Consider the following 14,262-nt stretch of genomic DNA (forward strand, 5'->3'; position numbering starts at 1 on the left):
GGGAGCATCTTAAAGCTTTTGTAATGATGAAAAGCTTATGGCTAATAATTATGTTTGTATAATTTATTGGCCTTTTTTCACATCTGACTTTGATCTGAAAGTTTAAACTTGTTCTTGGCTCCGAAGAAAAACTGTTGGATATTGCTGTTCTGACAAATGAAATAACACTTACGCAAATTAAAAAAAAATCTAAAATAACGGTGCGGATGGCAAGAATGTGATGTGTTAGGACATTGAATATTAAACAAGAGCGTGCTCTTGGTCAATGATTTCAATGGACATAACTCTAACCCATATAATTTACCATAAAAGGGTTGGTAAAGGTGGATTCTACACCTACAATGTTTCGTTATAGAAAACAGTAATGTATCCCCGTGACATCGGTTTTCGACGACGCAAGGAATCATATGATTGCCAAAAATAGGAAAGGAGAATGATTAAATTGCCTACCTGTCAAGCGACAAAACAACTCTAGGCCTTCACTATGTGTGTGGTTTTTATCCGAAAATCCGATTTTTGCAAGTTCAGTTTGGAGTTAAACGGAAATTAGTTGAAAGCACCCTGCGCGCACTTTACGACTTACGTATTCGACAGTATCCGCCAACCATGCTAAAATCTATACCGTACACTGAATTTAGTAAAAAGCATCACCTATCACGAGAAGCAGTTATTTTTTTGCATTTTTTAAACGTTTTAACCGTATTCAATAGTATTAATTGTATTTTCAGTGAGTTATTGGTAAATCCTATTCAAATTTGAATTTATTTAATATTACTGATTGTTGAACTTTGGGCACCTTACATAAATCGGCTCTGCTCAGTGTTACCCGTGTAGATCTTTGCACCCAACCATAACATTTATAAGCAACACACATTTAACAATGTAGATGGGATTTTTTATCAATTTCTGTCTAAATTCTTAATAATTAGCATGTGCAATTTAAGTACATATTAACGAATGGAGTTAACGTTCATAATTTATTCTGCAAGGGAGTCATCTTAATCAGATCGTGATACTTTTACTGTATGGTATAGGTTTATAAAAAGCGTGACACGACCAAAAACAACAAAGATGGTCGTGTCTGCAGATGAACATCTTGAAACTATTTCCATGCTTTTAAGTGATTAAATGAGAGTGTCACTGAAGTATCAGTTTCTGGATCAAATAAAAGATGAATAAATTGGTATGTTGATATTAATTGATCATTTTACTTTCTATTTTTATTTGATTAAGTCATGAAATGTGGACACGTGTAGAACTTTGTCTATTCTACCAAAATACCACGTAATCTCCACTTGACATGCGCGGGATATGGAAATTAACCGGAAACACCGACACCGATGCAAACGTTGTGGGGATATCCGATAACGATCCAAACTCTTCTAAAAAGTGCATAATTTGAGCCTATTATCAGTCTTATAGCCTCCGCTATAAGGAGGATCAGAGTGACTCACCGCCATTGGAATGCGGAAGGAGTAATTTATATTGTGTTATATGTTCTGTGATTGTGCTTAGTAATAAATTATGTGTAATTAGACGTAAATTTCTTTACGTCTCACACATTTTCGCGAATGGTTATTGTTCCTTTTTGCTAAGCGAATATACTTGATATCATTTAAGTATTTTGTGTGAATTACTAGGTACTTAATGGAATCATTATATAATATTGGTATATTAAATCACACCGATCTTTGGTAAACTTTGACCTGATTTATTCTTGCCAAACCTTTTAGCACTTTTTCGGTACATAAAAATGATCTGAAAAGGAAGGTTCAAACCTGCCCGAATTGCCTCAGAAGAAAGTCTCCAACCAAAGCCCAAGCACATCTGGTTCCATTTTAAAGTACACAGCCAATGGAGTTGGTATAAATTGACTACTTCTCACTTGAGAGGTCTAAGATGGTTACGAGAGCATACTAGTAGCATAGACCACACCACGTCGCACGCTACGCCCAAGTCGTTTCAATTCGCAACCAAAAGGAATAGACGACTGCTGAACTTTTTTCTCATGCTACTCCTTTCCGGCAAGGCTTCATAGTGACCAAGGTAGAAACTTCGAAAGAGAAGTCATCCGCAAACTGTGTAACATTTTAGGGATGGAGTAGACCAGGACTATGCTCGATGGGAAATGCAGCAATGAACGCTTCAATGCAACATTTTTTTTTGGAATGCTAGGTACTTTGGGTCAAGCCGAGAAGTCTAAGTGGAAGGACAAGGACTGTGAGAACCGCTAGTTTATGTCACAACTCCACTCGATATGAGTCCACTGGCTTCTCTCCACACTACATTCTCATTGGATGTCACCCATGAAAGATGCAACCACACAAGCCAGCAGCAAAGACAACTATACCGCCATGTTGAGGAAGCGCCTGGATTTTGCTTACCAAGTAGCTAGACGGAATTCGGACAGGTAGTCTGGTCGCCAAAAGAATCATTATGACAGCAAGGTCCGACCATTTGCTTTACAAGTTGGTGACAGATTGTTAAGAAAGTGACGACAAAAGGAAAACTGGGTTTACAAGTGGCAACTGGAACTGTACCTTGTTATAGACATATCGGATCAGAATCTACTACTTTAAAGGGTGAAGAAGAAACATGGCAAGGGATCAGTAAAGACCCTACACAGGAATCTTCTCCTACCCCTAAACTCCAATCCATCTGAAGATAATATTCCGGACACACAGAAACCCAAACATGGACAAATACCTACAACACCCGAAGCAGAGAAGACCCAAGAGGTCAATTACAAATCTGAAACAGAATCAGACTGAATTAGAACTGTCACAGGAGTGACTTATACCCCCACAATACGGTCTTGTCACAGAAGAATGACAACCATAAGAAATTTTAAAAATACTTAGAATAATATAAAATGTAATAAAAACTTGATTTTTTTACTCATCTTTTGAGTACTTCATCCTATGCTTCCGCTGCACATTAAGTAATACTAGAATATGTGCCGAAGATGAGGGATGAGGTAAATAAAAAAATCTCTAGTAATAGAGATACACTAATAATGAATACAAAAAAGTGTCTTACCTACACATGTTACTACAGAAAAAATGTATTTATTTTTTACATAGGGCTAATAATAAAAAAGTTACAAAATACCTAAAATATTGAAAATCTAAAAATAGAATTTCTATAAATAGACTAATTCTTGGAATTTAAGGGGAAGTAGCTCAGTACAAAAGTTTAAAAAAGGTTACTGTACCTTGGCTCTAAGCCAATCAGAATGATATATAGTGAAAATGCATCAAAATTAACCTTGAATTCTAAGTAAAAGGGGGCATAATTCATGAAAAACTAGTGTCAAAGTTATGCACCTTGTGTCACATGATGTGGGTGATAAGGTGGAACATCTATTTATAAGTTTGAATCAGATCCATTTAGTAATAACTGAGATATAGTGAAAATGCATCAAAATTAACCTTAGATTCTAACTAAAAGGGGGCATAATTCATGAAACATTAGTGTCAGAGTTTTACACCTTGTGTCAGATGATGCGGGTGATAAGCTGGAATATCTATTTAAAGTCTGAATTAAATCGATTTAGTAACAACTGGGATAATAGATTTCGCGACGCGACGGGACGGGACGGGACGTGACGTGACGCGACAAAACTGACTCCTATATAACCCACCCAAACATGGTGCGGGTATAAACAGAAACGAGGTACATTATACCACCAAGGCAGAGACCGCAACCACATCCCTGTATCAATATACCCACCAAGACCATCTAACATCACACATGTTACTTGTGAATTCAGTAATAACCCTACTGGTAGGTCCAGCCTGGTTTCTGATTTTCAGCGGGATACACCTAGTTTTAATAACTCAAGTTTTTCTAGGTCTATGTCTTATGATAATACTGGATTTCACATTTCAGATTTATACAATCAGAACCACAATGTTTTTTTGTTTTTTGTTGTTTTTTTTTTTCATCTTAAGGATATGGTTCCGATACTCTTGTTACAGACGCCAGCCGGCATGCACAGAGTCTCTCTTACCTCAGCGACCTCGTGACGTGACATGTGCTTTGCTTCCAGGTCCGTATTTTTTTTTCAAAACAAATTTTCCTTATCGATGATTGGCCGTCTTTTGGGCAAAAGAATAATCTGTCAGAAAAACCTTACTTCAAAGCCCAGTTCCAAACCGTTTACGCATTACAAGCGAGCAACGGCGTACGAAACGGTAGTGTTTTCTCTATCCGAATAAATCCCATACATTTTTAGTACCAAAGTCTCTCTTACGTCAGCGACCACAGATACAAAGGAAATGGCAATGTTTTCCCATACGCGCAAATACATGTATTGATACTCTCCCACAATAGGGTGAAATATATTTTGTGTAACGGGGAGAATGTTACGAATTCAAACTGTAAAAACTGAAAATTTATTTTTCAGATGTCATATATTGTAGAATTGATCTTTCGATCATGAGCTTCAGATTAACTAAGTTTTGTTTCAGTGGAATTTGCATTTCTTTGATTATTCACTTTCAGGCATTTAAGATGAATGTGTACATGTATCACAAAAGCAGTGTGTTACCAAATTATACATTGCTATTTGTTTATATGATTGCTCATAACTCAATTTATATAGCTTTTTCCATCTTGTTTTAACCTTCCTTTACAGTCAATAGCATGTATTTGTCCATTACCCCTGTTCAAAAAATATTTTGTATGAAACCAGTAACTTTAATTTCAGAAAAAAATGAGTATCCACCTTTAATAAGCTAAACCTGGTCATATACTTTAAATATCTGTTGCATGTACATTAATGCAAAATTTATTTAAGTTATCCATATTGTGGGCATCTACCTTTAATCACAGGTGGCAGTAACGTACCTAGGTTACAGTAATAGGTCCATGAGCCATATGCACTTAAATTTATTACAATTAAAATGTTTTATGAGAAAAAAATTACAAAAAGCCATTTTGAAAAGAAAAATTGCACCTGTGACAATGAGCCATGAGAAAGGTAAGTAAGAACAGTTTGACATGTGCATTGCTTCCAGGTAAATGTTTGAGATATATTCTTTACACAAAGCTGAATGTCGAGAATTAAAGCATATATGTTCATACTGGGTATTGTAGTAATGTAGTTTATTGTAAATATCATATAATTGTAGTGTAATGAAACATTCTCTCCTCGCAGGATAGAATGTCACGCGTAATACTTTTATAGACTGTTGTATACTTAATAGTAACGTGTGCCGTGCATTACTCAACCCTCGCGCAAGCGCCATATTTCCGATAGCGTTAGGTTTTATTAAGTTTGCATCGTCTGCTGTTTTATAGAATCGGGGATCCTCGGCAATGTTTGTTATATCACAGATATCAACGGAGGTTCCAGCGGTAATTCATCCGTGTGTATGTCCATGCAGTCTTTATGAACACTTATCATGTATGCCCAATCGTCTTGTTTGTCTTACGTGTATGATTGAGAGATAGAATGAAAGAAAGAAATACATTCGTCTGTTCTTTTTAATCGCTTTGCAATTCTAACCATCAAATTCCTTCGGCCCTCAGAATGTTCTTTGTACTCTTACCAGTAAGACAGAAAATGTAAAGAATGTAGAGAAAAACTTTTTTCAAATCATTTTCAATTATTTATTTTCTTGAATTAATTCACCAGACGCTGTGGTAAGGAATATTTGAAAAATCGTTAATGCTGTTTTTTTGTGGGTTTTTTTGTATTTCTTTAAACAACACGTTAATTATTATTTGTGCTTTTTGTATTATTCTATCTTTATCTTATTATGATTGCTAATTTCACAGTAATTCTGTCTTAGGCTTTTTATAAGAACGGAAAGTAAAGAATTAGAAAAAAGCCTAAGCCGAGACTACTAATTTGTTATAACTGTGACAACTGCACATTTTTCATTTTTCAATGGCTAATGTCGTGTGAGTTTTTTGACAATACCCCTTTTTAACTTTTAAAGTTACGTTATGACTACATACGATAGCCCTCGATCCCTAGCGAATAGCCCAAAACCCAAAACAGTTTTGATGGGGTTTAATAATACACCTTAACAGTGATTTTTATTGAATAAAACCATTGTCATTAGATTTGTTTTTACATAAAACCTTCGCATCTGAACTCCCCACATCGGTAACGATAAAATCGCAGTTTTGAATAAATTATCTTTAAATCAGTGTTAAATAGATTCAATGAATGCGAGTGAATTTTATTTATTGTTTTATTTATAACTACGTTTTCTCAAAACAATGTTATGCTTTTAAATGGGTTTCTACATACCTTAAACCACTTCACTTGCTTATATGCTAGAGCACAATTTGAAGTTTGAACTTGCATCTCTTTTCACATATATATCGATATAATGTAGAACAGTTAACAGCAAGCCAGTTGTCGGTATAAATCATTGCACAAAACGAAGCGACATCAGTATCCGCTTGAGTATAGAAGTTCCCACTGGTCATCCATTTCCAGGAGCCTTCAATCTCTCTGAGACCAATGTAATATTCTGTGTGTAAAGATATGATTGAATTATCTGTGTAGATAGGATTTAAAAGAAATAATTTAAGTTATGTATTCTGTAAGCGTTTTTCATCAGAGATTTAAAATGGAAGCATTGAAAAGATATGAAATATATTTGTTAGAGAGCTAACAGCATTGACAAATCATTTTGAAGACTTACCTGTAGATTCAGTGGGGAACTGTTTCAAAGTTTTCAAACAAGCCATGTCGGGTAAACTATCCCGCCCTAAGCAGCCATGTTTATTAACAAATCATGATGGATTAACCAATTTAGTAGACATTTTCTAGGGAACATTTCTGTGAAATTATCTAAAAACCGACCAGTAGTTGATAAGAGGGTGTTTGGAGATTGTATTCAAGTTTTAACACTGGATACCATGTTTGTGCTTACTGTAATAAGAAACATTAAAAATGTTTCTGTAGACAGTAGCCAAAGGGAAATGTATTTGTTTTGATTTCTTACTTAGATGATAAAATAAGTAAAATCTTATAAGAAGGTGGCCTAATTTATGTGAAAGTACTTCGAAATTAGCTACAGTGTTAACGTTTTGACGAAATGTTTTAATATGTTTTCTGACAAGACAATATGACATAACGTATCAAATCACAATCATGCTTGCATGTTTTCATGTTTGCGATCGTTTCCCAGTAGAAGCTTTTGTAGGTCTTATTAATTCGGACTCTTTCAAAAGATAACTAGGGAGCTCTGAGACTTAGTTTGCTTGTTGTTTTGTTTTTTTTTTTTTTTTTTGTTTTTTTTTTTATTATTTTGCTATCATGGAAAATTGGTTGACATCTTCAATGTAGTCGTTTATCTTTTTTGTTAATAGATTAAAGCAGGAGGGTTATACACTGTTTACCAATTGTTGGCATCCAAACTACATCTTGTTACTTGGACCTATGACGATCAAATAAAGTCTCAATATACCACGTAACTGTTGTGAATATAAAAGAACTTGCACAAATTGCAAACATTTCGGATCATTTCAACATTTTATTTATGACTTAGAATTGTAGACTACTTCGCTTACCGTAAGATGTTCCTAAAACAACCGAAGTAAGGAAATCGTCTTCATCAGAGTTCTCTATTTCTACCAAATAACTTTGAAGTGCTATGCATTGTTCCTAAAAACATAGTAATCACATGTGTAGACGCGCTAAACACACTTGCCCAATGAATATTAATATATATTTGTTAGTATTTCAAAATATGTAGTTCACATATCTTGCCAAACAGCATTGTAGTTAACCAAGGTCGTCGGTTCAAATCCCTATACTAATAGTTATTTTGGGTATGACTTTAAATGACTTTAAATCGAAGTCACAGGTGAAGTGTTTTACATACTGCGGATTAAAGTACCAGGGGTTTTCACCAGGGATTTAAGCATCTTTTGCGATTTGCAATATTCTTCAAAACGTAAAACGATTAGCCAGCTCCTTGAATAATCGTCAATTTGGCAAACATATGGGGAAATTAGACCCATCGTGAAAATCACCACAAAAGCCGATAATAAATTTGGCCAGGTAAAACTGCTGTCGAGACTGTTCGCTAGTTTTCGGTCTACTCCGTATTTAGGCCGATGTCTATGAAGTAATCCCTTCTTCGCCAATGTACCGCTAAATTAATACTTTTGATCATATGAATTTAAGAAAAATTGTCAAGTCTAATTTACAGTGATTGCAAAGATTATAGATATATTAGGAAATAAATTGAAACTAATCGGAACCTAAATGGTATATAGCGGATTAATCAGAATACCTTTATAGCGGTAGTTTTAACAATCACTTTGCAAAAATAATTTCCACTATTTGACTATCAGATGGAAGCTCGCTTTTATAATACTTTGTTTGATGATAATGATTATGAAATAAAGGTGTTAAATAGTTTTTTTGTGTAATCAAATAACTGCACAATTATTATTATGTCGTGAGCGGTGTCCAATTAGCTTAAAATCTTATGCCAGCTCGAAGATCGAAATTGAACTTCATAATTTGTCGAACTTTTGTCCTAAACTACCCCTGAAGGTCGAAAATAATCAAATTTCAAAATAGCTTTAGTTTGGGACCAGCTCAATGATCAATATTTATAGTATTCCAAAAGCCAAATTTCGATCTTGTATTGAATAAACAGCCTGTTCAAAGATTGATATTGGATTTTTAAAGTCAAATATCGAGCAAGCAATTAGTCTCCAACAAGCTCAAAAGTCGTACTTCAAATCTTGAAAAACTGAATTTCAATATAAAACTGAAACTGTGATCAACTCGAGATCATATTTCAAAGATTAAAAATCGTGCAAGATCAGATATATCGAAATTCAAGTTTTTAAAAATCTAAATGGATTAGTCCCGGTATTATATTTCAAGCCTGCTCGAAATTTCAAAGCAATCGAATTTAAAACTCGGATTGAATGTGAAACTAACTTTTGATACAGCTGAATTTCGTACTTGCATTAATTTTATTGGCGAGCGAGCTCGACGTTTCGAAAATCTAGCGCTGCATGTCAAACAAGTTCGAAAATCAAAGTCAAATTTCAATCTGAATATCGAGCAAGTATTAGATTAAGAGCCAGTTTAAAGATCACAATTTAATTTTTTTTTTTTTTTTTTTTTTTTTTTTTTTTTGAAATGCCGATTGACTAGAAGTTCATGTTAGCTCAAAATATTTGAATTACGATCTTCTTGCTGGCTCTAATTTCGATTCTGTCTCGAAATTCGATGATTTCTTTTGATTTTAATTTCGATTTTCAAGTGTGTGCCAATTCAATGTAAACGAAATTCAACGTCATCCTTTCGAAAATTTGAATTTTAATCTTCTGCTTCTAACTTGCCCAAAATATGCCACCTCAATTTATAACGTTTTGAAACTGTAAGTCTTTTTTCTTCTTACACGCTCGAAATTTAATTCAAGCGAGAAATCAGTTCCTTAAAATTTCCATTTTCGACAGACTCGATGCTCGATGCTTCTCCGAATAAAACACCGAACATTTCAGTTTCGAGCTCTGAGCAAGATCCAAATTCGATGCAAACTCGAAATTCTTCTTTTTGAAATTTTGAATTTTGATCCTAAAGCTATTTAAAATTGACTATTAGCTGTAAACAAAATCGTATTATGGAGCGTCCCGTACTTTATAAATCCGTACATGTGTGCAGTTTAGCGGGTGAGAAGAAATCAGTCTTTACCGTTAAGGAGATTGAATTCCGCAACAATTGCCGGACATATACGAGAATGTTCGAGTCTTTTCGATAACGAATAAAAAACCTATACTCATCTTCAAAATGCTTAAAAAAAGACCATTTTCTTCTTCACCTAGAAAACTGAAGTTAATATGAAACAGTAGCTAAATAAATGAATATAGATTACTTAGTCGTTTGCAATGGTCTTCAAGCACAAATTAGACTCTGTTTATTCCTTGTTAAACAGAAGAAATTTCAGCAAATTATCCATATTTTACTATGTATCTAACTGTAGATAGACAGATATAAAGTGTACGCAAAAATGACCATTTTCTTTTAAATTCATTTTGAAAATAAAATATTCATCTGAAAGACAATGCATTGAATATTATCACATTTGCAAAGCTAAAATATTTATAATACATTATCACGTTTGCAAAGCTAAAATGTCTATAATACTTTTTCCATAAATTAAAATAAAGTAAAGGGCTCCTTCTTTGCGCTATAAAAAATATTTTCACTCGTGCGAAAAATCGATGGGTCTAATTTTCCCATATGATTCGTTGATTATGAATAATCTTTCTGCTCTATTTACCTACGCAAAAATGACAACATCGGAAGATAAGTGTTTCTTTTGCAAAATGAAATCTTTTATTCTTAATTTAGAAAAAAAGATTGAATTGTACGTATATATTGTAGACTTACGAAAGCCTGGTCCCAGTTAAGCTCGTTAGTGCTGAAAAAATAACACGAGGTTTTGTTACTTAACCATCCGTCAGGGCAAACTGGACCTAAAACAAAATAGATAGTAATTAACACGCAAATCGTGTACCATTTATCTTTGGATTTTATTTCTGTAAAGCAAACGAAAGCAAATTAAAATGTTTCAAATCACATCGAGATGATCTTTTCGGAACATGTAAAAAATTCAAATAATAAATTTAAGTACAAATTATTTCTGTCATATTTCAGTTTATGGTGACATCTGGAAAATTACTAATAAAGTAACCATACATTTTTAATGAAACGAGTCATGATGTATTTCATATATTTAATCACTTGCCACTCATCGATATGGGTTCGAGCCTCACTCGGGGCGTTGAATTCTTCATGTGAGGACACCTGGGGTCTTCCTCCACCATTAAAGCTGGGAAGTCGTCATATGACCTACCATGTGTCGGTGCGACGTTAAATCCAAAAAAAAAATCATATATTTATTTCTTTATTTTTGTCTTATTTCAGACCAGTTGATCTGTAATTGATAACGTCTATAGTAAACTGAGCTTAATTCGAAACAATGCTTCTTGATATTGCAACCATTTTATCATACATTTTAAGATATCATGCATACAAACGTCCTTCAAGGTAGATGGAATCGTCGCAAACCGTACTAGTTTTATTCCTTTTCATTTTGCCTCACAAATACTTGTCTTTAGATATGACAGTATGTGAAAACACAAAGCGAAAGCACAAAATAATATGACAATAATGTGACAAATTGTGAAAGACGATACTGAGTGGCTCATTGACCTTGACAGTTTGACATTCATGAATATGAAACTCTGTATCATGGAAGGCAGCAGTTGTGTTTAGTGATTAGTCTAGACGTGTGAAGATCTATTTAAAAAAAATGACTTCTGATGTTAATGTGTTTGTTTTATTTGACATAGTGGCCTACAATTATGCAAAGGTGACTCAGTTTCGCAACTGCCAAGAATGTCCTTTAAACTAACATTCTGGTCAAATTACATTTAAAGGAGGTAGAAAATATAGCTTTTAGTGTAATTAATTGGGCTTTTTTCTTTCAAAGATCTACCCATGTGACCTTATTTATGAAAACATTTAAAAAGTTTCATACTTGACCCAGACATTGTAAATCCGCCAATGATGTATCAACTTATCTTTACTAAGATTTGACCTAGTAACCTAGTTTTTAATGTCGGATGAGCAAGTCTCAAATATGACTTGGATTACACAAATATTCTGACGGAATCCAGAACAACGAATAAAACATGGCCTCTGGAGTGTTTATTGCGGTTTTTCTATCATTTGACTTGGCAAACTGATTTTGGACCAGGTAGGATCCGGATTCGAACTTGACCTGTATTTTGTAAATCTTCGCTATTGGAGTAATATTTGCTCTTTTCAATTCTTTTTCGATAGCGTGTTTTGAAAGGGTGCAAAAATTTGTGCGGTTGCTTCTATAAGAAGTTTTTTTTTTTATCTAAGTCCGGACCGGAGACCTTTCAATATATCTTGCCTTGGTATGTGGACGGTGAAAAAGATACATTACAGGTTTATTCAATATTAAGTAAGAGTTTGTTTTTATTATTGTTGTCAACATTTGATTGGCTACAGAATTATTCATCTGAAACGTTGCATTTTCAAGATTTAAATAAATCTTAATGCCATCTATAAATATGTTTTGTTGAGTTTAACGTTACACCAACACCGTTAAAGGTCATATGGTGACTTTCAAGCTTTTGACGGTGGAGGAAGACTCATATGCTTCTACGTGGATCATTTCATCATAGTCGGGCACCTGGGTAGAACCAACAACATTCCGTATGCCAGCTGAAATGCTTCCTCTCATGAAGAATTCAATGTCCCGAGCGAGATTCGAACCAACATAGCTGAGGGGTAAGCGATTCAATGTACGATACCTTAACCATTCGGCCACATAGGCTTCCATGTAGCAGAGACTGTATGATGCTGTTATATAGCTATACTTTTGGTGATGTTATTTAACTGTTTTGTTGCAAAAAATTTTCTCACCTTACAATTCTGCCTACAATATTTATTTTGTCGTTTTGATTAGTTTGGTTTTGAAATTTCGAAAATAAAATGAACATAACTCTGTCTCTGTGTGAAGTCTGGTCCGCTCTCGTATTAGTTATCGGATATTGCGGTTGAACCAAGGGATCTCATATGACTGAGTAATTACGGTCTTTCTCGGAAAAGCTTTTCCTGAACAGGTTGTATGATATATTGTTTAATACGACGTCTAAATGATATTTATACATAGAATTTAAACAGGTCTATCGATAAATCCAGGCAAACATAGTTTTATAAAGACATATTTGACTGCAGTGTTGGTAATTACTTCGACGTTATTTACATAAAGAAGTTATTGGCTGACAAAACGTAGAGACTGGTAGATTGACAGAGCTAACACTTTCAGAGGTATATAGTAAATCGCTCTGTCGCAAATTCCAAGGTAGTACATGTCGCGGTAAAAGAACGTCAACAAAAGTGAGTGTCATATTATTTTTTGTATTTTACAAGCATTGTATCGAAAATCAAAATTCGAGGAATGGTAGGTGATGAAACTTTCACAGAGCGATTTACCATATATATCTGAAAGAGGTAGCAAGGGGTAGCTCTGTTTTTACCAGGCGTGATGAAGCTCGAAAAGAAATCGTGCAAATGTCTGCTTCTAAAATCTAGTGGATTATATAATAGTTTCTGGCCCTCGCGGTGACACTGCAGCACGTGGGTACGACAGAGTCGGCTGTCGTCTTGACATTTTTATCTGTCGTGTTGTCGCCCAGATGTGGCAGGCCTTCCTGCTGGTGGGCCATCACGTAAAATCACGGTTACATCATGTACAAGTTACGATATTGTCGTTTTGACTTGATGGTGGGATGTCTCGGGACAAAAGAATGACGTCGCAGAAAGCATAATGCTAGATAGACCAGAAACAATGACTTTCTCCTTTATTATTTTTTTTGATTCGGCTAAACGCTGAAAGCGTTTGACGAGTCCTTGCTATCACCCGATTTCTCAATCACATTAAATGGCCTCACAACAGAGCGAATTGATGTAGTTCCATTAGATTGTCTTTAATTTCAAAGAGTTCATTGATCGGATTAAGTTCAGTTATGTCAATCACATTTGCTATGACCAATATACGATATAATCTTTCAAATTTATGAAGTGTAATTGTGCAATACTCGAATTAAGCCACTTATTTTCTTCCGCGGTAACTCAATAAGCATAAACTCGCAGAACGATTCTGCGGGATTTGGTAATACATTTGCGCATATGATTATGGTGACTAATTTTATGCCCTTTTGTCACAAAATAGCAAATATGATGTTTACAAATTCAAATGAAAACTGCATATTTACTTATTAGCCAAATTATCCATTTGTTACCCTGTCCGTTTCAGAAAATAATCTTTAAAATCATTGCGCAAATAACAAATTTATTGCGCTGTGCATTTGATGAATTGCGCAGGCTTACCAAGCTTGTGTAACATCCAGCGAAAGACAAAATATAGTTCCAGAACATACTGCTAGTATTTTATTGAGTCGGGTACCTCTGAAAGCATTGGAATGTCTCTTATCAAAGAGTTTACCACATCGATGAAATTAAATTATGACAGCTTCATTTTAAATAACCCGAATAAGATATTTGCAGTACGTTAATTCTTTCGCGAGACTTCGCGGATGAATCCTAATGAACTACATTGTCGGCGAACACACGTGACCTGTTTATAACAACGCTTCTACGACTTTGCGTTTGAAAATACGGACATCGGTTTACCAAAAAAAAAAAGCACTACGAAGATCGGCCAGATA

General features: G+C 34.6%; 1 protein-coding gene across 1 annotated transcript in view; it reads right to left on the reverse strand.

The window, feature by feature from the left end:
• Positions 1-3,064: 3,064 nt before the first annotated feature.
• LOC123552147 (natural killer cells antigen CD94-like) overlaps positions 3,065-14,262 on the reverse strand; it is a 71,782-nt gene continuing 60,584 nt past the window's right edge. Inside the window, exons 5-7 of the mRNA XM_053541692.1 lie at positions 10,385-10,470; positions 7,537-7,630; positions 3,065-6,491 (exon numbers count right to left, since the gene is read on the reverse strand). Coding sequence (XP_053397667.1) covers positions 6,292-6,491; positions 7,537-7,630; positions 10,385-10,470 — 380 coding nt within the window. The 3' untranslated portion in view covers positions 3,065-6,291. The remainder of the gene's footprint in view (positions 6,492-7,536; positions 7,631-10,384; positions 10,471-14,262) is intronic.

This window comes from Mercenaria mercenaria, chromosome 4 (genome assembly GCF_021730395.1).
Source record: "Mercenaria mercenaria strain notata chromosome 4, MADL_Memer_1, whole genome shotgun sequence".
Lineage (NCBI taxonomy): Eukaryota > Metazoa > Mollusca > Bivalvia > Venerida > Veneridae > Mercenaria > Mercenaria mercenaria.